Below are 22,964 nucleotides of genomic sequence, written 5' to 3'. Positions count from 1 at the left end.
GATGGTCGGTTGCAGGCCCGGCTCAATGCCAGTGTTTAAATCCAGGTCCGTGAGCCGCTTTTGTTGGTGGGCTCATTTTTTTGTGTTGGTGCGCACGGGAAATTAATCTCCTCTTGGACAGAGAGCCCTTCAGGTTTGGCTTTCCTCCGTGCCTCATTTGCGCACCACTGTACCCCACGAACGCTAAAACCCGCAACGTAAATCTAGAGAAGGGTAGCCTTGGCTTCTGCATGGGAGCCACTGTTACAAGTGGTGGTTGTACGGATGTACGTTAAACTTCTTTTGCACTGTGCGTAGCCAACCGTGCTAATCGGAGGTGCGGGGGAAGGACAGCAAACTAAACACAAAAAGTAGTTCTAAAAAATATAAGTTTTTAATTGAGGTGATTTCAAAGTGCATAGCTCCAGTTTGTTTCCTAATATCGGAAGGAAGAGTATGACATTATCCAAGCAACTGGCTTTTACTCCCCTTTTCTAGATTTGAAGCTTTCGTGACTGCAAGGATCCATACTCTTTGGTTCTATTCGGTAAAGTCACGTAGGTAAACAATAAAACAACAAAAATCACGACGTTTCGGCCACAACACAAGCGGCATAAATGTTTGGCTCCACGAGGATTTTTAATGCATCTCGATGGTAATTGCATCTGAAAGCGCGTGATGCAAGTGACCGTCTTTGTTCGATGGTTCGCCAAAAAAGGAAAAGCCTCACTTCTGATGTCACGTGCTGCATACTTCGCACGGCATTTCTGCTCTTTGGAATCTGTCGTCAACAGATGTTAACATTAGTTTCTAATTAAACGTTGTTTGCCATTGCAGTCATTTTTATTTAAATACCTGGACAGGTCACGATAAATGAGGGAAGATTTTCAGCACACTTGTTTTTAAGTCTTGTGTGTGTGCTTGAATTGCCAACTTATTTTTACATCTGTACCCCTGATTATTTGAGGGTCCTGCCAAGTTTTCACAGAAGGAGGTGATGTTGTAATATGTACTCCCAATTGTATGTATGTAGGTTGAACTTCTTTCGTACCATACATAGCCAACCGTGCAGATCATTTTTTACAATGGGATGCTTTAGCCAACACCGGTTACATTTTACGTTTGATTGTAGCTTTGGGGGAGGACACTGTAAAACCGAGAGGAAACGCACGCAGAACAGGGGGGAGACTATTACAAACTCCACACAGTAAGGCAACCAAGTAGGGAATCAAACCCAGTCCCTTCTTGCTCTGAGGCATGAGCGTGTTAACCACTGCCCGCCACCCTGCTGCCCAGTTTTTCCGATCACCAAATCGCCCGAAATGCACCCGATCTCAACAGATCTCAGAAGACCGAGGCAAAGTTGAGCCTGCACAGTGCTTGGATGGGCGATGTCCACGCGTAACACAGGGCATTGCAGGCTGCTACGGGGCTATGTGGTGGGCAGCAGAAGGAAGTATTGCAACAATGAATTGTTGCACTCATTTTTAACGCTCCCACATCTGCAAAAAGCAATGTAAAGTAATAAAATCCTGCTATTATGTAACGTTGCTTGGACAGCTGTCGGAGGCATCGGGGGGAATGGTGTCTCGTACCGGGAATGGATTTTTTGTGCGACTTCACGAGGCTGCAAGCTTTTTAATGTACTTTTTATTATTACATTAATAACACAATAAAGTCAATTTGCGGTGTCACGGGAATGAATGGAAAGTGTTGCATAAGACTGCTTCGCATTTTTTGAGCCGAACTTCGATCTCAAATAAGGTGCAGCCTTTGAAATTCCTGAATTATAGGCAGCCTGAGAACAATATTTCAGCACATAAACATTACATATGCACACATATTACATTGATAACCACTGCATTTATATGATGCTCGCATTATAGTATTATAAGTTATACTTAATACGCACGATTCAGCATGTTGTACATTTTGTGCTTTTTGAGACTCTGGCCTCTATCGGTCTTTCTGCGACTCGTGATTTTTTTTTTCCATATTTACGTGACCTAACCCAAAAAAAGAAACCTTTGTTATGGATAATATGGGTCGTGAAAGCCTACGTGTTTTACCGATTTCTAAAGTCTGCACTTAGGGGAAGTATCTGGCTGGCTCAGAGGTCAGAGCAGTGAGGCCAGCACAGCTGTGAAGGCTTCAGTCCAGGAAGCCGCCTGTGGTGCGATACAGTTCCCAAATGTAATTCATTGGTTTCTCCGCGCTTCTTACTTGTGTCCGCGACTTGCCGTCAGAGGTTTGTTATAAATTAGACTTATTATTCTTTTTGTGAATTCATGATTCTCATGTTACCATGGTCCGCACTAAAAAAAATTGACATTCAAATGTTTTTTTCACATGATGTAGCAAAAAATTTCTGACCAAGGAACATATACGTGTTAAATGTCGTCAAATGAACGTGTGTACAGCAAGATACAAAGAAGTGAAACAATAAAATAATAAAAATATAAAACAATTGTTTTATATTTATTATTATTTTTATTTTATTGTTTCCCTTCTTTACCGAAAGAACCAAGAATATGAATCCCTGCAGTCACGAAAGCTTTAAATCAAAATATACAAAGAGTTGACTTGCACGATCTAAGTTGCGGTCCTGTGACTTCTGCTTCCACTGGTTGGTCTCTAACACATGGGAGTCGTACTGCCTCTGCAAGAGTTGTTCCGCATGGATTATTTCCTTGTCTCATATCTGTACTGCGATTGTAACAGAATTGAGAAAACATGTAAACAATACAAAAGGCTTCTTTCAGGCAGACTTCCATTTCAGATGGTTTATTAGGCACAGGTGGAGGGTTTGCTGCTTCCTTTGAAAACCCCTATTTGAAACCAATAGGTAAATCACACTTAACACATCCAGTGACTTTCTATTTACAGTTTAACCTTCAGTGCTGCTGTTCATTGTCTGCACATTTATCAGATGCCCTTCCCTTAAAGATGCTCGCACTATTGATTTTGCGCCCGAAGCTACGTTATCCTTTGGGATTTTACTGCGGTAAAATATACGCTAGCAACTAAAATATCACGTTCTCGCTTGATCTTTCTGAACCAGTTTGTAATTTTGAGACTTGGATGTTTTCTTGGCCATCTATGACATCAGAATGTGCTTGCGAGCACATTTTGTGTGTATGGTACACACATCTTTATTTAACGATTCAGTTTGAACTATATCAAAGTGCATTTGAGAATCACATAACAGGTACGGAGTGCCGGCATTCTCTTAGATTGAAGCAAAAGTTTAGAGTAAAAACAAATGACCAGCACCTTAATATTGTACCGCTCTTTGCAATGGCTTGCTTGAATCTTTTTTTCGTTTCAAATGCAAAAATTGCGTTATTGATTAATTGCCGCTTTAATTCATCCTTTCACGGGAAGAGTTGGCGATCTGCGCGTCTTAATGCTCTGCGGCATTGTTTGTGCTGCAGGAGAGGGAGACCCGACTCGACAAGTTCCTGGCTCTGCTCCACCATTACCGCTGGAAAGGAAACCTTTGTCTTTTCGAGCTGGAAAAAATCTGGTAAGATCTCGAGTTATCCCGCGTATGTATGTTGAACTTGTTTTGCAATGCACGTAGCCAATCGTGCTAATTTGAGGTGTGTGGGAAGGAAAACAAATGAAACACAAAAAGCAGTTGTAAAGAAATTGGTTTTCAATCTAGAATTAAAAGTGCACAGCTCCAGTGGCTTCCTAATAGCAGAAGGAAGAGCGTTCCAGATGGCCATTGAAGCGCATCTGAAAGCACGTGATACGGTGACCATCTTTGTTCGATGGCAAGCCAGAAGCCGCTGCAAGGATGACCGGAGTTCGCCCTTGATGGTTTACGCTCCTTGAGGAGCTCGGCAAGGTATTGTGGTCCATTCCAATGGTTCATGTGGTGTTCGATCGTTGGACTTAAGATAAAATCACTGCAGCCACTCTTGTCACTCATTTTCACTTACAATACCGAATTAATATCTTCACGATGTAGTAATAAGAGTAATAATTATATTATTGATGTAGGACGATCGGAAACCTGTTACTCTCACTGAAATGCTTGTGGGAAGCCGTGACATTCCTTCCAGCCGATGGCACAATACCCAAAGGATTCACCAAAATATTTGTTGTCGACAGTAACACTTTTGCAAAGACGTGAATGCCCGTTTGATTAAAAGTGAGGGCGTTTGCTGGTTTTGTCGAAAGTTGCATGCCAATTACAGCCATTTTTTTTTTCAAAGTAAGTGAAGCGGTGTTGCGTAATGGTTCACGCATTGCGCTGTGAACCCAGAATCCTGAATTTACACTCCTGGCCATGGTTAGCATCGATGACTTGTGATGGCTTAACTGGTCACCAACTGGTCACCAACCGGTCACCAACCGGTCACCAACGCGCACTGAGCAGCATAGTGAAGTGGGGCCAAACAACCCCCACGATGTGCAGATAATTTCAGCCAGAAGTGCATTAACATCGGGTTGTACATTATCGAAAGTAAAATACTCAGAGCTTGCCTATTATGCGACTAATTGAATAACAACACATTTTATTTATTAATTTTCTCCTTTGCCCCAGTTCCATTACAGTTGAGATGCCTCTTTATATGTGGCACACTGAAAATGAAAATTGCACGTTATTTCGCATATGCCACTTGATTTTCATGCAGCGACCGGATTTGGACGCGTCAATATTGATCAGTGCTGCCAATGAGAGCGTTCATTTTAAATACAGGGAATATCTACTGTAAATGCTACTGCATGCGCCAATATATTACTTGCCTAATTAGGCATTTCTCTGCTCGCGCGAACTTGCATTCATTAAGTGGCTGTCTGCTTTCACGCTCTGCAACGCTGTAAGTGCATGGCATATACCGCATGGCTCGGAGAACTGCAAGAGATTGTGTGCATTTATTGAAGCAATAAATAACGAGGATCACAATGCGTGTGGTGTGTAGAATATATAAGCAGAATTCCATTCTGTATCTGCACGTTCAGATAAAAATATGTTTGGCCCATCAAAAATTAGTCTTTCTCGACTAATATTACTCGGCAGCGTTTTGTTTAAGGAAGCAAACGCCGTGCCGGTTTCTACCTGCTGGGTATCATCAGCAGATTTCATACTTGTCGAATGAATTCACGAAGCTGTCTTGAATTATGAGCTTGCTGCAGCCTAGAGACCCTTTTTTAAATGAAAAAAAGAAATACGTGGGCTCTGGACCAGGAAAATTGGCCGTGCCGCTCGCTTCAGTGTCTGTTTTGGTGACAGACCAACCCCCCCCCCCCAGTGAGACTTGACGCCAGTGCACCTTACAAGCTGGATATTAATTTCCTCTTGAGCAGCACTCCCTAGCGCGGTGCACGCCTACGTACGTTTTCAGTTGCGGGCGGGGGGACGGTTATAACTTTTAAATTTTATACTGCCAGACTTAGTTGAGGAATCCTTTGATGGAAGAACTGGACGGCATGATTTTTGCCTCGTGCGTGTGCGCGCACGCGCATATTCGGTCATGAGAGACCCACACTGCTGTATGCTGTACCACGTGTGCCCCGGGCTCGAGTCGTCTGGGAGATTAAAACGAGTGCGTCGGGGGCAATGAGGGAGCAGACGGAAAACACTTTGTGCGAAAATAATTTCATGCATAGCTCGCTGCAATGTTGTTGGCAGTGTTTAGCTCAGGGGGGGGGGGGGGGAGGTGGGGGGAACATTTGCAAACCGAGGCAATTGGAGTAACGTTTGTGATTCGCTGGAGTTTAGCCGAGAAAATGGAACATGCGGAGATGGCGTTTGCGCTGGATTGCCATGCATTTGTCTAACATCACAGATAACAACGTAGACGTGACAATTTGAGCTTTCACTTTTCGAGTCGACCGGGTTTTCTACCGGTGCTCACATTGTGGGCCACACTCTAAAGCTCCGCAGAGTTTCTTTCATCGTCAATTGTTTTAGCAACGTTTTATTTTTTGCATTATTTCCCCAATTGAGAAGTGTTGCCTCTGAGAACTATGCTGTTTTTTGCAGCTCATGGGAAGAATAAAACATCTGTCGAGTGAACAAAGGCACGATTTTATGGCAGTGACTGCTCATGCGGGGTAATTACCCATCATTGCATACATTACGAAGTAAACATCACCATGACATTGGCTGTTAGTGTGTGTTTTGGATGTCAGGACTGCTTCATCACCGTATGAATTAACTGCACCATATAATAGTGCAGTTAAAATTTCTGCACGAGAAAAAAATTACAAATTGAAAAGAAAGGAGCGGTGGTGTGGCGGTTAGCGCTACGCTGCGCTACGAACCTGGCGACCCGGGTTCGATTCTCGCTCACGGCCAACACCAGTGACGATTATCTGAAACGGTCCTGGGGCTCCCCTAGGTCGACTCAGCCTGAAATGAGTACCTGGTGCGGTGTGTAAACATCGCCACTGGGGAAACAAAGGCGGTTGGGCGTGGTGCTGGCCACCCACCCCCTCGTGTACCGTTCCGGCCTTCATAGGTGCTCGCTAACAGCACTTGCCCCTACAGTCTGTTAAGGCTATATGGGGGATCTTTGGATCTTTGTATGTCAGGACTGCTTCATCACCATATAAATTAACTGCACCATATAATAGTGCAGTTAAAATTTCTGCACGAGAAAAAATTACGAATTGAAAAGAAAGACCTGAAGAAGTGGCTTAGAGTGGCGATATAGCAGTGGACATTAAGAGACGTATCTGTCCGTTATCACAGCGTTGTTCTAGCAATCGCAGCGATTTCATGAAAATTAAAATTAACCGCAGGTCATAGGAATAGGTTTTACCCTTTTAACTGGCACAAAAACTGACACCTTTATTCAAGGCATCATGTTTGCAATAACCGCAACACAAGCAGTCAAAATGCAAACAAAAAAGACAACTCTGATAATAATATGCACTGTCCTTGAATTTAATTGGTCCACACCCAAGACAGCTTTTCTTAGAGCCTAGTCTCCATTGGTGTTGGACCAGAAGACGCCAAAAGGCGGTTATTGCAAACATGATGCCTTGAATAAAGGTGTCAGTTTTTGTGCCAGTTAAAAGGGTAAAACCTATTCCTATATCTTGTTTCTGGCAAAGGAGGTCTCATAATGTAAATGCTCACCCGAGCCCTCAATACTCTGATAGTGCGCTGTTTTTGAGTTGTACGCCTTTTGGCGTCTTCTGGTCCAACACCAATGGAGACTAGGCTCTAAGAAAAGCTGTCTTGGGTGTGGACCAATCAAATTCAAGGACAGTGCATATTATTATCAGAGTTGTCTTTTTTGTTTGCATTTTGACTGCTTGTGTTGCGGTTATTGCAAACATGATGCCTTGAATAAAGGTGTCAGTTTTTGTGCCAGTTAAAAGGGTAAAACCTATTCCTATATCTTGTTTCTGGCAAAGGAGGTCTCAATGTAACCGCAGGTCATAAAGTGAATGCCCCCTTTAGCTTGACGAGGCGGGTTTCTTTTTGATTTAAAGCTTTGGTGACTGCATGGATTCATATTCTTGGTTCTTTCGGTAGAGTCACGTAGAAGGGAAACAATAGAATAATAAAAATATAAGAAATAAAATTCTCACGACGTTTTTTTAAAATTATTTTATTGTTTCCCTTCTACGTGACTTTACCGAAAGAACCAAGAATGAGGCGGGTTTCATTGTGCCACTGTTGATGTGAGATCACAATGTTATTTTGGAAGTGCACATTATTTTATTGATCTGTTGGAGGTTGATTTGAAATGTTACTATGAAATGAGAGTATTTGGCACGGGTCAGCTTTGGGGGATCGAGTGGTGAGAGGCCATCGGGGACACGAGCGTATCCTTCACTTACCCTGTCTAAGCTCGTGTTATCTATGAATAGCACGTCACAAATAAAGTATTACAATCGTTGTATCGTTTCAACTATACACTAATGCTGTATGACGATGATAATAATCATTTGCAACGCTTTGTCATTCCATTATTGGAGGACATAAACAAATATCCACGCCGTAGTGATCTTGGAGGTTTATTTAAAAAAAAAACGCACTTAAAGTATTGGACCTTGTCACCGGGGTTTATATCCTGATGGACTTGTTTTTCACGAACTGGAAGAGGCATGTATGATGTGGACATCGTTGTGTGTGGTTTTTTGTTGACGTTCCTCATTTTTTTATCTTCCTACACATTACTCTGCCGAAAAAGGAGGGTGGGTGGGTGAGGGAGACATGGTCCGTGAAGCGTTTGTGGATTTGTCCACATATGCAGCAAACACAAGGTGTCAAGATGAGGGTGGGGGGGGGATGTCGACTTAAACAGTATACATACGGAATATGCAAACGAAAAGAAATGCACCGCGTGTTTCTCTTTGATGCAGAACGACGAGCTTCATCAAAGAGCAACGGTTAATTGCTCGTGCCGTGCCATTCGCATTGTGCCCTGCGCGCGCACCCATTCGCATTGTGCCCTGCGCGCGCACCCATTTCCTCCGCGGGTTTCGCGAATTGTTCGACGGCCAAATTAATTTTCTATTTAGCTCGGTGTGGAGTAAAAACCATATTGACTTCTGATCAATGTTTTTTTTTACGAACTAAATCACGGTTTTTTATAGTGCTGAGGCATTGTCTGGATCATGAGACCCTTCTGGAAAATCGGCCGCACACCCCCCCAAACTTGCACCCGGTGTCAGTGACGTTACACAAATCTGGTGCTCCGAACTTGCACCCGGTGTCAGTGACGTTACACAAATCTGGTGCTCCGAACTTGCACCCGGTGTCAGTGACGTTACACAAATCTGGTGCTCTGAACTTGCACCCGGTGTCAGTGACGTTACACAAATCTGGTGCTCCGAACTTGCACCCGGTGTCAGTGACGTTACACAAATCTGGTGCTCCGAACTTGCACCCGGTGTCAGTGACGTTACACAAATCTGGTGCTCCGAACTTGCACCCGGTGTCAGTGACGTTACACAAATCTGGTGCTCCGAACTTGCACCCAGTGTCAGTGACGTTACACAAATCTGGTGCTCCGAACTTGCACCCGGTGTCAGTGACGTTACACAAATCTGGTGCTCCGAACTTGCACCCGGTGTCAGTGACGTTACACAAATCTGGTGCTCCGAACTTGCACCCGGTGTCAGTGACGTTACACAAATCTGGTGCTCCGAACTTGCACCCGGTGTCAGTGACGTTACACAAATCTGGTGCTCCGAACTTGCACCCAGTGTCAGTGACGTTACACAAATCTGGTGCTCCGAACTTGCACCCAGTGTCAGTGACGTTACACAAATCTGGTGCTCCGAACCTGCACCCGGTGTCAGTGACGTTACACAAATCTGGTGCTCCGAACTTGCACCCAGTGTCAGTGACGTTACACAAATCTGGTGCTCCGAACTTGCACCCGGTGTCAGTGACGTTACACAAATCTGGTCACAGACAACTATGCTTGCCAGGTAATTGATTATAGTGGAAATCACAATGGTGCAACAAGCACAATTAACAAACGAACACAAAACTCAAAACATCCGTCCATAATATTGTCTAAAAAGAAACAAATCTATAATCGGTGACATTTCTAGCAACGCAAGCGATCTTCATCAGGTGTCAAGAACAAATCACGGAGGTAAATACAACAAAAAGATGAGAGAGGAGGTTTGTTGAATTCTCGTCTCTCATCTTTTTGTTGTATTTACCTCCGTGATTTGTTCTTGACACCTGATGAAGATCGCTTGCGTTGTGATCGAAACGTCGTGATTGTTTTTTGTTTTAATATAATTTTATTGTATTTCTACATACGTGACTTTACGGAAAAAAACCAATGAGTAATTTTATGCAGTCACGAAAGCTTTAATACTTTATTATTTCTAGCAACGACCATTCCAATTTGTGCTATAAGGAAGGGCCATTGCCCAAAGCGTACCCTATTTTATGTACGCTTTATTTTAAGGCAATGTTATTGATGAATGTGTTGACTTTGTTAATTGTACCAGATAATAAGGAAAGCGTGTCTAATAATCCAGAGCTGATTTTAGTTATTTCTTCATGTTTTCAATGTGGCCCAACATTGGCCCAGGTGTGCACCTTAACCAGCAGCAGTCTGCCGTCTGGGTTACAGACGGGGGCGGTGGGGGGGGGGAACACTCGAGCGCTGTGAGAGGCATGCACACGCACACACACGCACACACACAAAAAAACCCTCGGCGCATTAGCAATATGAGCGCACGTTCCGTTGTCCGCGCTCCTCTGGTTGCGCGGGGTCAGCAGAAACAGTGGGGTCGGGGAGAAATGATTAAATAGAGTGAGGCGGCACGTACGGCAGGTGAAATCAGTGTAAGCTCGGCTGCGGATAATTCATGACTTTGTCGAGTAAGCGTGTCGCGCTTTCATTATCCTAATCTCTGTGGCTCCAGTATATATATCTAGATATATGCAGCAGATACTGCAGTATTCTGAAGGGGTTCATTTTTTCTGTTATTCCTTCCCGTGTTATTGGCTCGTTACACGTTCACTTTCAAATGTGCTACACTGTAAGCATCACCCGGTTATCTTATCTCCGTGTAGTGCCTTATCTTTTTTTATCCCTACAAAGGAGTCTTTTGTGAGAGGGAACCCCGCTATCTGGTGTCACGAGCCCATTTCCTAATCCCAAGTGTTGTGTGATACTTTATTATGGAGAAGAGGCCTTGGGGGAAGTTGATGTAAAGAGGTTTCGTTTGGAGTGGAGGGCAGGAGTCTATATATTTATCTCCCACGAAGGAAAGCAAAATAAATGTATTCATAATAAAGGTTTTTCGGTTAGATCGCGTCATTTAATAAATAACCCAAAAACCTTTATTATGAATAATATTGGTCGCGAAAGCCTACGTGTTAAACAAATAAATGTACTTTATCATGTTTATTGCCCCGATATTTCAGGCCTTGTCAGAATGTTGCGAGGATGAACCACAAATGATCACGTGTGGACTATTTTAATGTAAATGCTTGTAAACTGGAACACCTCCGTAACTATAACACGTTATTTTTAAAACTAGCCTTTTTTCTCTCTCTCTGTGGCAGACACACAGCTGACCATTGTGTTTTCAATATTTAAAGTTAATCTTAAGTCGAGTTTGCTAATAGATTCACCCCATGTTGCGTGACGCGTACCGTAGACTTCAGGCATCAGTGCGCTCCGGTGAGCGACACGCAAATCACACCGCCGGTGGTTTTGGAGCAGCGGACGGCTCCCATTAATCACGCATCTGCAACAGAGACTTGCTTGTATCAATCAGGCGTTGTAGGCTTCCCCTGCCTTACGGGGGGGATATACATTACATGCTTACGACTGGTTTATATTCGGCATGACTCCCGCGTTTGGTGTGGACCGCCGCCCCCTCCTGTTGTCGGGACACCAGTCTCGCGGCGTGTATAATTCGCAGCTTCGACGTCAAATCCACTGCTAGATGCCTCCCGCACGCCCGCCGTGTCACGGGCATGCGGGTTGTTTGACCGTGCCTCTAAACCACGCCTGTCGGTGGGGAGAGGCGGTCAGGACCATTTCAAATATCACACGCCACTGATGTGAGCCGTGGCCGGATATTGAACTCGGATTGATGTGTTCATCGTGCACGCTCCACGGAGTGTATCCAATTGTGACGTTCTTTTGCTTCCCCCTGTAGCTTTACAGCGAAATGTATGAGTTCGCGCAAATGATTGGTTTAAAACTAAAACTACGAATACAGTATATGCGCTTTCCATTGTTGTTGGAACGAGTCTATCAGTGAGAACTAATATAAAATGCAAACAATGCAATGAGCCTACGTGTTAAACTGAGCCATTATCCCCCACAGAGGCAATGTACTATGAGAGGTCTTCTCCCTGTCGGTCAGAACACTTTGAAGCTCTCTCTCTCTCGCGCGGAGCGCAACTTAATCACCGAACGTCATTGTGCAGCAGAATATAAATAAGACAATAAACAATCAGACGAAACGCCTTCTTCCATTATCTGTACCTTCGGAGAAAAAAAAAATTCGGTGCTATTTTTTTTGGCAAACGTCCCATCAGCTACGCGGTCTTCCGGGAGTAAATTTATTTCGCAGTGCGTAACCAGACGAGTTGCCAACTCGGAGGGGGTACACTCATGAGGTGCAGCAGAAGGATAAAGATGCCCAACTCCACCCGCTCCTCTGCCCGTCCACGAAGCATATAACCCCCCCCTTCCCTCCATTCCCAATCCTCATTGGCCGCAGCCTTTCAATTCCTTGAGATGATTTGTGTTGTTCAGTGTAATTACTGATGCGAAGCTTGAAGAGGGCAGATGAAGGATGAGCACAGAACCTTTGTGTTGCCTCCGAAGGGATTAAACCCAGCACTGTGCGGTACAATCATGTCTGATTTTTCCAAACAAAACGAGACTGTCGGGCATAATAATTGTGGTCACATGACATGTGCGGTATTACGGGTTTACTTGTGATGTGCAGTCTAAAACTCATTTTAGTCCGTCTTGCTTTATTTAATCATAGCTGCTGCTGCTGCTGCAGCAGCTAAAGTGAATCGTTCCCCCAGCATGCATTACACGGAATGAAGATGCGTTTTTTTTTTGGGGGGGGGGTTATTCGTGGTGGTGGGGAGAAAAGGGGGGCTGATGTGCTCATTTGGTGGATTACAGCCGTTAGGAGCTATCTCTGTGGTGGAATTTGATAAAGTGCAGATAAATTTGGAATGGAAAATGAAGATGGATTATGGGGTTTTGGGTTGGCTGAAAGGGAAGCCAGCGAGTATATTTTTCCAGACGTAGCGACGCGCGATGTTGTGCGCGAGCGTGCACAACGCAGGAGAGGATTTCAAAGCCGAGCACTGACGCACTCTTGACGTGTAATGCACGGTGTGCTGAATGTCCACGGCGAGCGGTGCCAAAGTGGTTAGCCGCTGCTTGATGAACCACCCGGAGCCCGAGTTCGAATCCCAAACCGCGGTTGACGCAAGTGGCGAGGGTATACCTTAACCAGTCATCGGTCCCTCCTTTGCCAACGTCTATTAACCAATTTGGTGAAGTATGGTCAAACTAATCCCATTACTAACCGTATATGGAGAGGTGTTAAAAAATCTGTGGATTGGCATTCCTTTTATTTCTGTGATATAGTTTTAATGGAACGAAATATTAGTATCGTATCCTAATTATGTACACATTGTCATGCAAGATGAATCGGGTTGTTTAAATGTTGTATCCACAGCACAAGCAGGGGTAGGGATCCAACCAATAAGCTGTGGCTTCGGTGGTGTGAACCATCAACATCTTGGCTGCACACAGCCACACCCTTCACACTCTCCCCTATTCCACTAAGCCTCGAAGTAGGATGTAATATTTATGAAATCGCTTTCAGTAGCTGCAGCTGCTACTGTTGTAGCATTTCATTATTGTGCATGTCTTTTTCATTCATGTCATCCTTTACTGGGTGTCAAACAAATGAATTAATTATACTTTGTTGCCACACAATGACTTTTGTGGCTCCTGAGGAATGGGTCGCCATCCTTGACGGTATTCTAATTCCACATTTTCATTGTAATGCACGTACGGTGTTGTGCACGTATTACTCATTAAAGATCAATTATTTCCTGCCTCGGTCAACGAGTTCAGCCGCTGACGCAATTCTCAGATCAAAGAATGAATGTCAACTTTTATTTTAATAAAGTATTAAAGCTTTCGTGATTGTTTTTTTACATACAATTTTATTGTATTTCTACATACGTGACTTTACCGAAAAAAACAATGAGTAACTTTTATTTTGTCGTTTTTATTTTTTAGCCGACGTCTTTCTCACGTGAAAATGATTTCACTATCAACGACTTGATGAGTCTAGCAATAGCATTGAAATATGTATCATTCGAGTAATCATCAAGATTACATTGTATAATTTATCCGTGACCTAGGACATTTTACAAAAATTCACGTTAAACGTTCGACTTGGAAAATCAGATACAGTATATTAAATTAGACCTTTGTAGAGGGGGTGTGTAGAGGGTGTAGTGATATTTATGTGTGTATGCACAGTGTTCGGAGAAGCAGCAAGCTTTAAAATTAAATGTCAATTTCATTGCAAATAGCGGGGACGTCCGTCACAAAGCCATAGCCTCTGGCAGGGTTTGCTTTGCTATTGCTTCAATTGACACTGCAATCCCGTGCTCGCAGGAAAGGTCCCTGAATTAGCTAAATGAAATGTCGGATTCTCAACCTCATCTCTTGATACGCAAATGTAATCCCGTGTTTCTGGAGAAGAAGCATGCAGTTTGTTGGCAGTGCCTTTTTTGGAAAGTAAAGCAAATCATTGGTGCTGCCTATGGACTTCATGGCCTAAGCAACACATATTATTTGCCCAAAAAACTCACGGACGACAAAAACACACCATGCGGTGGAGTGAGCTTGTAAAATCCGCGCAGCACTCGGTAGGGTAATGTTGGAGATAACAAATACTTTGTTAAGCATTTAATGTATATACTTTGTTTCTTTCGGTAAAGTCACGTAGGTAAAATAAAAATAAAAAAAATAAAAAAGTATGAATCCTTGCAGTCACGAAAGCTTCAAATCTACATTTAATGTATGTTCTCAGGTCCCTGGATTTTTTTCAAATTTTTGTTATTTTCCCCACGCTTTTTATTAAATGTCACATCTTTAGATGAAATTTCATAAGCGATTTCCGCCCAAGGCTTCTTTTTTTTCTTGTAGCAGTGCAAAGCTTAACAAATTGTTGTTCATTCAATCTTGCAGAGGTTTTTCAAGTTAATTGGTAAATTTGGAAAATACCAACAGAATCTCAAATTTCCTCATCATGTATTGATGAATTCCACAAAAAACTCAGACATTCAAATGCTGCACAGCATTGCATAATAGTATAATTAAAAAATACTATGGAGGAAAAAACGTGGTTTTAAGTTGAAACGAAATACCTTGCGTTGCTTCCTTCCCCGAACAAAGGGGATCTGACGCACGTACCACACAACGCTACGGTCCTACACGTTCGCGTTGGTTGTCTGTCCGAGCCGCCTATCCCGCTATGTACCACTCGCCCTGTCGCGGAAGTTGTACACCCTCCCACCGTGATTGGATCAATAAAAATAATTTACCAAAAAAATACCTTTGCGTTGCAATAACCTGCAGTGAATTCAGTTTTCCTAGTTGATGCATTGCATCCATCAAGAGTGAATTTCAACGACTATCAGTCAGAAGATTCCCTTGTGCATGCATAATCCCACCTAACGCCAGCATTGCGGGGTCAGGCAACCTCATAACAAGGGCACTCATTAGTGCTATCTTCTTTAGGCGGCTCTATCTCTGGGCGGCTTAGAATGCTGCTTACCAAGTGCCGGCACCGCACGCTACAAGGAAGCCCGGACGGCGGTCGCTCAGAATTCCATAAACCTCATCATCATTGTTACCCGGTGCAGTTAATATCCGTTTCACGTGTGTATTTACTGGCTTCATTAACCACACGCGGGGGGGGGGGGGGCTTCTTTCGCGCCGATTCATGTGAGAGAAATTGGTTAATTTCGCACGCGAGGTTTTTCCCTCCGTTGTCACAGAGTCCGGGTTGTGCTAATTGGTCGGCACACGCACAGAAATCCGTTCGAGATGGCGCTCCTCTTCTTGACTAGCATGATTAATCCATGATCATTTCCCCCCTCCCTCCAAACCACATGCACAGTTCACAAATCTGTCCACACCCTGCCATGGTGAATATTAAATTATAATACTCCCTCCTCGATTGCACTTCACGTGTCCTGTTATGTGCGTGGCCACCACTGCTCTTGAAGCATGTACAGCAGCTTCTGTTACAAAATATGAAGGCGTCTGACCCTTCTCAAAGCAAACGTTATTTTTTCTCCAAACGTGCTCTTTCATCATGAATGCAATTAATTGATCACTTTAATTACCAATGCAATAGCTTGGTTTTTACTGCTCCCATCGTCTTAACCACTCCTTCCTAATTTTGTTATTGCCTAATGCCAGGGGCAGAGGTCTTGACGATAAAATTGCTTTGCTGAATTTGTTAGTGTAAAATAAATAGCTTGTGTGGACGCTCTCCCCCGCGGGGAGTGGTGCAGAAATCTCAGTCGGCTTACGTCTCGTCCGCCAAGGGAACGTGTGAAATGTGAAGGAGGAAAAATTAATAGAGATTGCCCATAAATTGGATGGGCTTAACCAACTGTGAAGGCGGTATAAGTTAATGAAGGGTGTTCCGTATTCACGGCAGCGCTCTTACCGATGTGACAGTGACGTCATTATGGGAATCCACGTCACTGGGAGGAGGGGAGGGAAGGTGGGGGGAGTTACCCTTGGCCCAGCAAGGCCGCTGGGTGAGGTTAGTGGGGGTGCAGTGGGAGTGGGGGGTGGGGGTGCAGTGGGAGTGGGGGGTGGGGTTTTTTCTCTTGGAAGGAAAAGGAATCTGGTGAATGAATGTCTGCGATGGAGCGCTATGGCTATAAAATTGCTGAATGGTTTGCAGAAAAAGTCCCAGAGGCAGCACTTTGAAGACAATTGAAATTTGGCAAAAATTGAATTCCATGATAAGCTCCCTAAGGGATAAAATAATGCTTGTAATTTATTTGTTTCTACTTTCACGGTTAGTAAACATTTCATTTAAACGACATGCTTCAAATGATATGAATCATTTTATTGCATGCCGCTTTAATTACTTAGCTTATTATGATAGTAATATTCGCTTGGAAAACACGGCAGTACCAGTGACCGCGTTGTCGCCCTCGCTTGCATTCGCCACCGCGAAGCACGCTCTCCGCATGCGTCGAGGGGCCTCAGCCAGTTTTAGGCAAACGCTCGCAAAGACGTCAAAGCAAACTTAAGCAAGGGGGGACCCCGCGCTCACCGTGCAGGGCACCGCAAGCCCCGCTGTGATCGGATGCGCGAGGGCCGGATGCGAATGCTCACGCGTACAACAACGAGCGCGCGCTCTCCTCTGTAACCGCTCCGGGGGGTGGGGTTGAGGTGCGTGCTGCAGAGAGCTCAGCCCACGCACAATTTGAAAGCGCGCGGACTGCGCGGAATGTGGACGGCGTCGTTGCCGCAGAGGGAGAGCTTCTCGAGCAGGGTCCGTGCCTTCTCCCTCCGCGCTCCTCACGGGGGTGGGGGGGTGGGGGTGGGGGGCACGTCCTGCAGCCGAGACGGCGCGGCCACCGTGCCGGGAGTGCCAAGTGGAGTGTCGCCACCGCATTGTCCCGTTTTTATTTCGTTGGCCATCGGGGCAGAGCGTGCAGCTGCTCCGAGCATCGGATCTGCTCGCCAATCAGGAATGCCTCCACTTGGTCCCTTTGTGAGCAGACATGGAAGGAGGTGATCTCACCTGTCTGTGCATCCCCGGCAAAAGGTTGGTTGTGTTTGATCTCTTGCCTGCTGGGGCCGTGCCTGCCATTCATCTTCACTCCACTGCATGGTGAGTGAGGTGCAGAATGATTAGTTGCATCCCTCCGTTGTCGTCTCTAGATTTTAAACACCACCTGCTTCTTTTTGCCTGCAGTGGTAATTGCTACGGTCAATTAGTGGAAATGCTTGTCAGCAAGCACAGGTTCCCTCTGATATTGCTAATTATGCAGATATATCTAATTTGGCAGACTGATGATATTGGTTAATTTGAAAGTTTGCACGTCCCTCTTATCATTTGCATGAAATCTGCATTTTCAATGCTAATGATGACATTAATGTCATAGTTTATACTGTAGGAATTTGTTTGATTTTTATTCACATTTTTTTAAATTCTGAAAGGCAACATAACAAAAAACAAACATGTTTTGGCAGTTAAATTATAAAGCCACAGTTTTCATTGTGTTAGATGCATGTGCAATACGTCACCGCGGTGTCTTGGTTATTGACTAAATCCACCCTTGTGTATTTAATTGCATATGACCAAATCATCTCAATCTTTGTCAGATCTCAGAAACTAAGCTGGCTTGAGCCTGGATATAGATGGGTGACTACCACTCATTAAACAGGTGCTGTAGGCTGCTTGCATGGGTTACGTTTTCACCAGAGACCACTATACTCCTAACGTCTGTTTGTCCCGCCTTCACGAACCCGTACTCACCTTTTTGCGGTGAAGTATGGACAAGTAACCCCCACGAACCCCACGACATGAGAAGGCTCTCGTACAGCGGTGGATTGACTAAAGGGTTGTGCACGTATTTAATTATTTCCCAGTTTGTTGACAATAGACTGACTGCCTTCGATTGAATTCTTCATGACTCATTGATGATACATGGCCATGTGACAGTGATATCCGAATGCCGAATGCCGTGGTATTCACTTGGGATTTAAAATAACAAATACGACCCTCCATCCTGATCGTGGGAGCAGTTTGAGCGTTCTTGATTATACCCATATAAATATGATTATAAGTGGATATGCAGTGGCTCAACCCCGCGATTCTGTTTGTCATTTGGCACTCAAAATTTGACATTGGGAGACTTCAGTTTTTTGCGTTATTACGTTCATGCGACAAAGTGAGAACATTCATATGTGCACACGTGCTTGATTTGATCATGCGATGCCAGAAGCTGTCACGAGGAAGCAATTGTTTTTTGTGCTTAATCACGCAAATGAGTAGAGCAGTATTATACTCCATAGTCACAGTGCACTCATGTGAGCTGATGTTTTTGTTTTATCAAAAATAATATGTTTCAGCCCTTGGCCTATGCTAGTTCCTGCTCTTGTCAGCTCGTTGTTATATGCATGCCATATAAAACTTGTTATGGAAGAAATTCCTGATGATTACTTTCACATGGCCTTCAATGGGTATTCAGTCCTCCATGCACTGCCAAGAAGAGTAACGTTGCCCTCATGCACTGATGGCCACTCACTTTTTTGAATGCTAGCCTGCATTTTTGTTGTTGTTGTACCTCTCGAGAACCGTTGTTGTTAAGATTTTAACCCTATACTTTCGGTGTTATTACATCGTAGACTCATGAGAGATGACAACTTTGGGGGAGGCCTTCATCGTGTTGGATGATGCAGCCGCCGCCGTAGGCCCCTGAATGGGGCATAACGGCAAGGCGGCCAGGGGCTGGCATGGCAACAAGTGAATGAGTCATGGATTGATTATGGTCTTAATGATGTTGATTTTAGTTTACTGCACTCTAGAACCATTCACCATTCTGACCTTTGCAAAGAACATCTTTGCTGTATGATGTGTCATGTTTTAACCAGTGGGGGGGGAAACAAACTTACGGGCTCTTTGAAATTAATTGAATTGACATGACACCTCATAGAATGTTAAGCCACTGTCCAGACAACATTGTGGAGTTTAAAAAGAAAAACACTTTATTTTTTTAATTGAAACGACTAACTGTCAAATTCTGCTGCTGCACTCATTATTGTGTTGAAAGATAATTTTCAACCCTCAAACTCACAAGTGCAATGAGACATTCTTTTTTTTTTCCAAAGAATATGCAAGCCTGCTGCCGAGTTCTTGGACAATCTCAGCAGCAAGAAAATTATTAAAATATATATATTTTTATATATATATTTTAATCTATATATATATTTTTATATATATATATTTTAATCCCCACATGTTTTTTTTATTTAAACTAGTCACATTAATAAAAACACCATAAACTATTTTTTCAAAGGGAAAATTAAATTGCACAAGCTTATTTTGTTCCCCTATAGTTATTAATATCGTTATCACCCATATGGTTTGTAATGCCTCGAAGTTTATCGCAGAGGAGAATCCTCCCGGCTGGCCATGGAGGCATTCATCTGACACAAATAGACCGGACATTTAGTCATTAAGGGTCATTTTACTAAATTTGCTGCATTAGAGCATATTACGGCATTGCAGTATGTACAGTTATCCCTCGATTTACGAAAGGGATGCGTTCTTCAAAAAACACGCTTAAAAGAAATGTCGTTAATCTGAAATGGCTTATTATCCATTTGATGAAAAAAACGGGGGATGTGTTTCGGACAGTCATTACAACTCTTCTCCTACCCTGAAAATAATATACACCTATACCACTTTTTACAGTACAAAATTAATATCAAACGATATAAATATTTAAAGCGATTGAATATTAATGAATTCAAAGCAAAAATAATTGACCTTTTTAGCGAACACACCAAAAGATCTGCATGTGACTGTTGTTCTGCAGGGACAACACTGTGACGATGTCGCGGATGGATGAAACGGCCTCCCGGGTGCTTCTTATTTGACCTCATGACCTCGTGGCCGTAGCGAAATTTTGTTCAAGTGGAAATTCGATTTCGTTAATCACAATTGTCCATAATTTATCAATTTGCATTCACGTGAAATTTCGTAAACTGACCGTTCGTAAATCGAAGGATACGCCTGTACATTGTCCTTGGATAAGTTACTTTCATGCAAATTAGTAAAGCCACTCTTGTATGATAAAACTGTGTAACAGAAAATGTTTTGTCCCTGGGCAGTAAGTGTTGTTTCCTAATTGCTTATGCCTCAAAAGTACAGAAAATGGCTATCATTCCCCAAAAGCAAAGTTTGTGGGGAATAATAGCCATTTTCTATACTTTTTAGGCATAACCAATTAAAAAATAACACTTACTGCCCAGGGACAAAAATCGTGTTACATAGTGTGATGCTTGTTCAGTGCATTTTAAAGGGGCTGAGGCTTGATCTGGACCCCAAAATACTTGGAACCATAGAGCAATGGCTCACCTAGCTGATTATATCAACTAAATATTTTATTTATAACAACAATACATATTGGAAGTACGGTTATAGCGATTCGCGTTGCCTTGCGGTTCGCTCAATTGTCACGATTGAGGGCTGTGATGCAGTTCAAGATGATTTTTGTTCTTTACATTTTAGTGAATGTAGTGGCCTCTAGTGGCTGGATGTTCCATAAAGAACCCATTCCAAACAAAATACACGAACTTAACATTGATTCTGACCCGTGCCATTCTCTGCGTGTATTGTGTACTAAAGAATGTGCACTACCTGATGATTGGATGCACTTAATTATTAGTACTGCGAGAGTACAAAAACCCTTTGCATCTGTCCCCTCGCTCAATGTGTAATTTCAACTCGGTAGAGATTATTTGCGTGTTGCTTGTTGCACACACTGTCCTGGTAGAGCTGATGGCAGCGGTGGCTGATGAGATGGAAAAGACACGCATTTGGAACACTTTCTGGAAATGTAGTGCCGCATAATCTAATGACATGCTTCGATTGGGAGACCAAAGTACCGTGGTGACAAAAATACACATGTACTACACGACCAATTCTACAGATATATATATACACACACACAGACAGTGGAATGAAGGGGTGGCTCAGTGGTTAGCCTACTGCCCTATGGATTTCGTGACGGTCATCGCTAACTCGGGGGCGAGTGATATTTGAACCGGTCTTGGACCTCCACTTCCCCAACCCGCTTTGACCAGCGTGGTAATATATGGTGTGGGGAAGCCTTCATGCAGCAGTGGATTGTCAAAGGGCTGTAAATTATGTCCTTTGATGCCTTACGTATACAGGATGTGGTGTAAGTGCATGAAATATGGAATTTGTTTAAGTCCGTGATGTCTCATTAAGCCAAATTTGAGTTGTTCATTTGTTACGATTAAATTGTCACAATTCTAGGCTGCGATTGACTTTAAGAATATATTTTTTTTACATTCTGGTGAACGGATCAGCCTCTAGTAGCTGGTGGGGTCATCTGAACTCAATGGATATAATAGATATGAATTTAAAATATTTTTACACTTGAAATTTGATGGATGTTTCACGAAGTTATGAATCCCTATGAATTGAAGAATCGACCCTACCCATCATCCTTACAGAGTATATAAAATAAGTACCTTTGTGTGGGCAGTGAATAGTGGTTATACCGGGGGATGGCTGCCCACCCCCCCCCCCCCAACTTTGGGAACGTGGAATTTTCAACATTGTCTGAGGGACCTCGGCGGAAATTAATTAAAGTGATGCCCCATTGTTTCATCTGGGAGACTGATCACGCCATACATGGTGATTGCATCATGCAGACAGCCTGGTTTTTGATCACTGTTCATCTGACTTTAACGTGTCTTGTATAAACCTAACGTTCTCTATTGGGCCAATCAAAGCAGCCCATCGAGGTTTGGATTTTCACGTTGATCTCTCAACGTTTGATGTTTGATGCCACCCTAAAGGTTACCGTTTAATCCATGGCCCTTGCATTGCAGCACCCCAACTCTCGTCCCTGTACCACAGTCCCAGCCACGCCTGTCAGCTGCTTGCTTCTAAAAAAAAAATCTGTAAAATAAATAGTGTGGAGCAAAGAACTTGGTCTCTAATATTGTAACATCTTCTAATTTTCTACAGTGCAAATTTAGAAATTTTGGGGGGTAAGTGTATGAACCGTACTTTTACCAAAATTTTACCTTGCTGTGTCCAATTGCTTTCATCAAGTACTGAGCTCTTATTGATTGGTATTTTTTGTGAAATGCCAACAATATTATATTTGAATGAGGCTCAACCAGCCTGAACATATTTCAATTCAATCATTTAGTGGGCCAGTGTCTTTTATAAAAGCTCAATCTCTCTCGGTTGAACACCGGGGACTTAAAGTGGCCAAGCAGTGACAGGAGGTCAGCTATTGTGGCTGGTGCCTGGAGCGCACAAAAAAGCACACTCTGGCCATGGCCTGGAGTTCATTAAAATTCAGAAATCCAATCCCATCTTTTTTTGTTCCGTCGTTAGCTCGCCACACGTAAATTATTCAGGGTGGTTGGATGCTTGTGTGTGTGCAGGTACAAAAACAGTGTTTTCAAATGCATTGCTGGGCAGAGCGTTTTGCTGTTTTATAATAGAATTGTTAACCTCAAAGAAATTATCCATTTAAATGGGTTTTACAGGGTGTATGGCAGTGCTTCCATCTGCTCAGATAATCTGACAGAAATGCACTGGGAATGAGTCAGGGTAATGCGTGCTTGTTATTTTTGGGTTCATTACGCATAGGCAATGAATCTACCTTTTTTGCCCATCAACGAGGTTGATTTGTCTCATCTTATGATGTCCGATGCATGACTGCG

General features: G+C 43.4%; 1 protein-coding gene across 6 annotated transcripts in view; it reads left to right on the top strand.

The window, feature by feature from the left end:
* Nucleotides 1-22,964, top strand: part of LYST (lysosomal trafficking regulator) — a 146,699-nt gene that overhangs the window by 29,555 nt on the left and 94,180 nt on the right. For 4 of the 6 annotated variants that reach the window (XM_032948367.2, XM_032948366.2, XM_032948369.2 and 1 more), the window contains one exon: nucleotides 3,414-3,505. In XM_032948367.2, the coding sequence (XP_032804258.2) occupies nucleotides 3,414-3,505 (92 nt within the window). Of the gene's footprint in view, nucleotides 1-3,413; nucleotides 3,506-17,056; nucleotides 17,356-22,964 lie in introns of those variants that run through there. The other 2 variants (XM_032948368.2, XM_076063884.1) reach the window with 2 other exon arrangements.

Source organism: Petromyzon marinus, chromosome 6 (assembly GCF_048934315.1).
Source record: "Petromyzon marinus isolate PM22_M1 ecotype Great Lakes invasive population chromosome 6, UKy_Petmar_22M1.pri1.0, whole genome shotgun sequence".
Lineage (NCBI taxonomy): Eukaryota > Metazoa > Chordata > Hyperoartia > Petromyzontiformes > Petromyzontidae > Petromyzon > Petromyzon marinus.
Note: the sequence above shows the minus strand (reverse complement) of the source record. Positions and strands in the feature narration are given on the sequence as shown.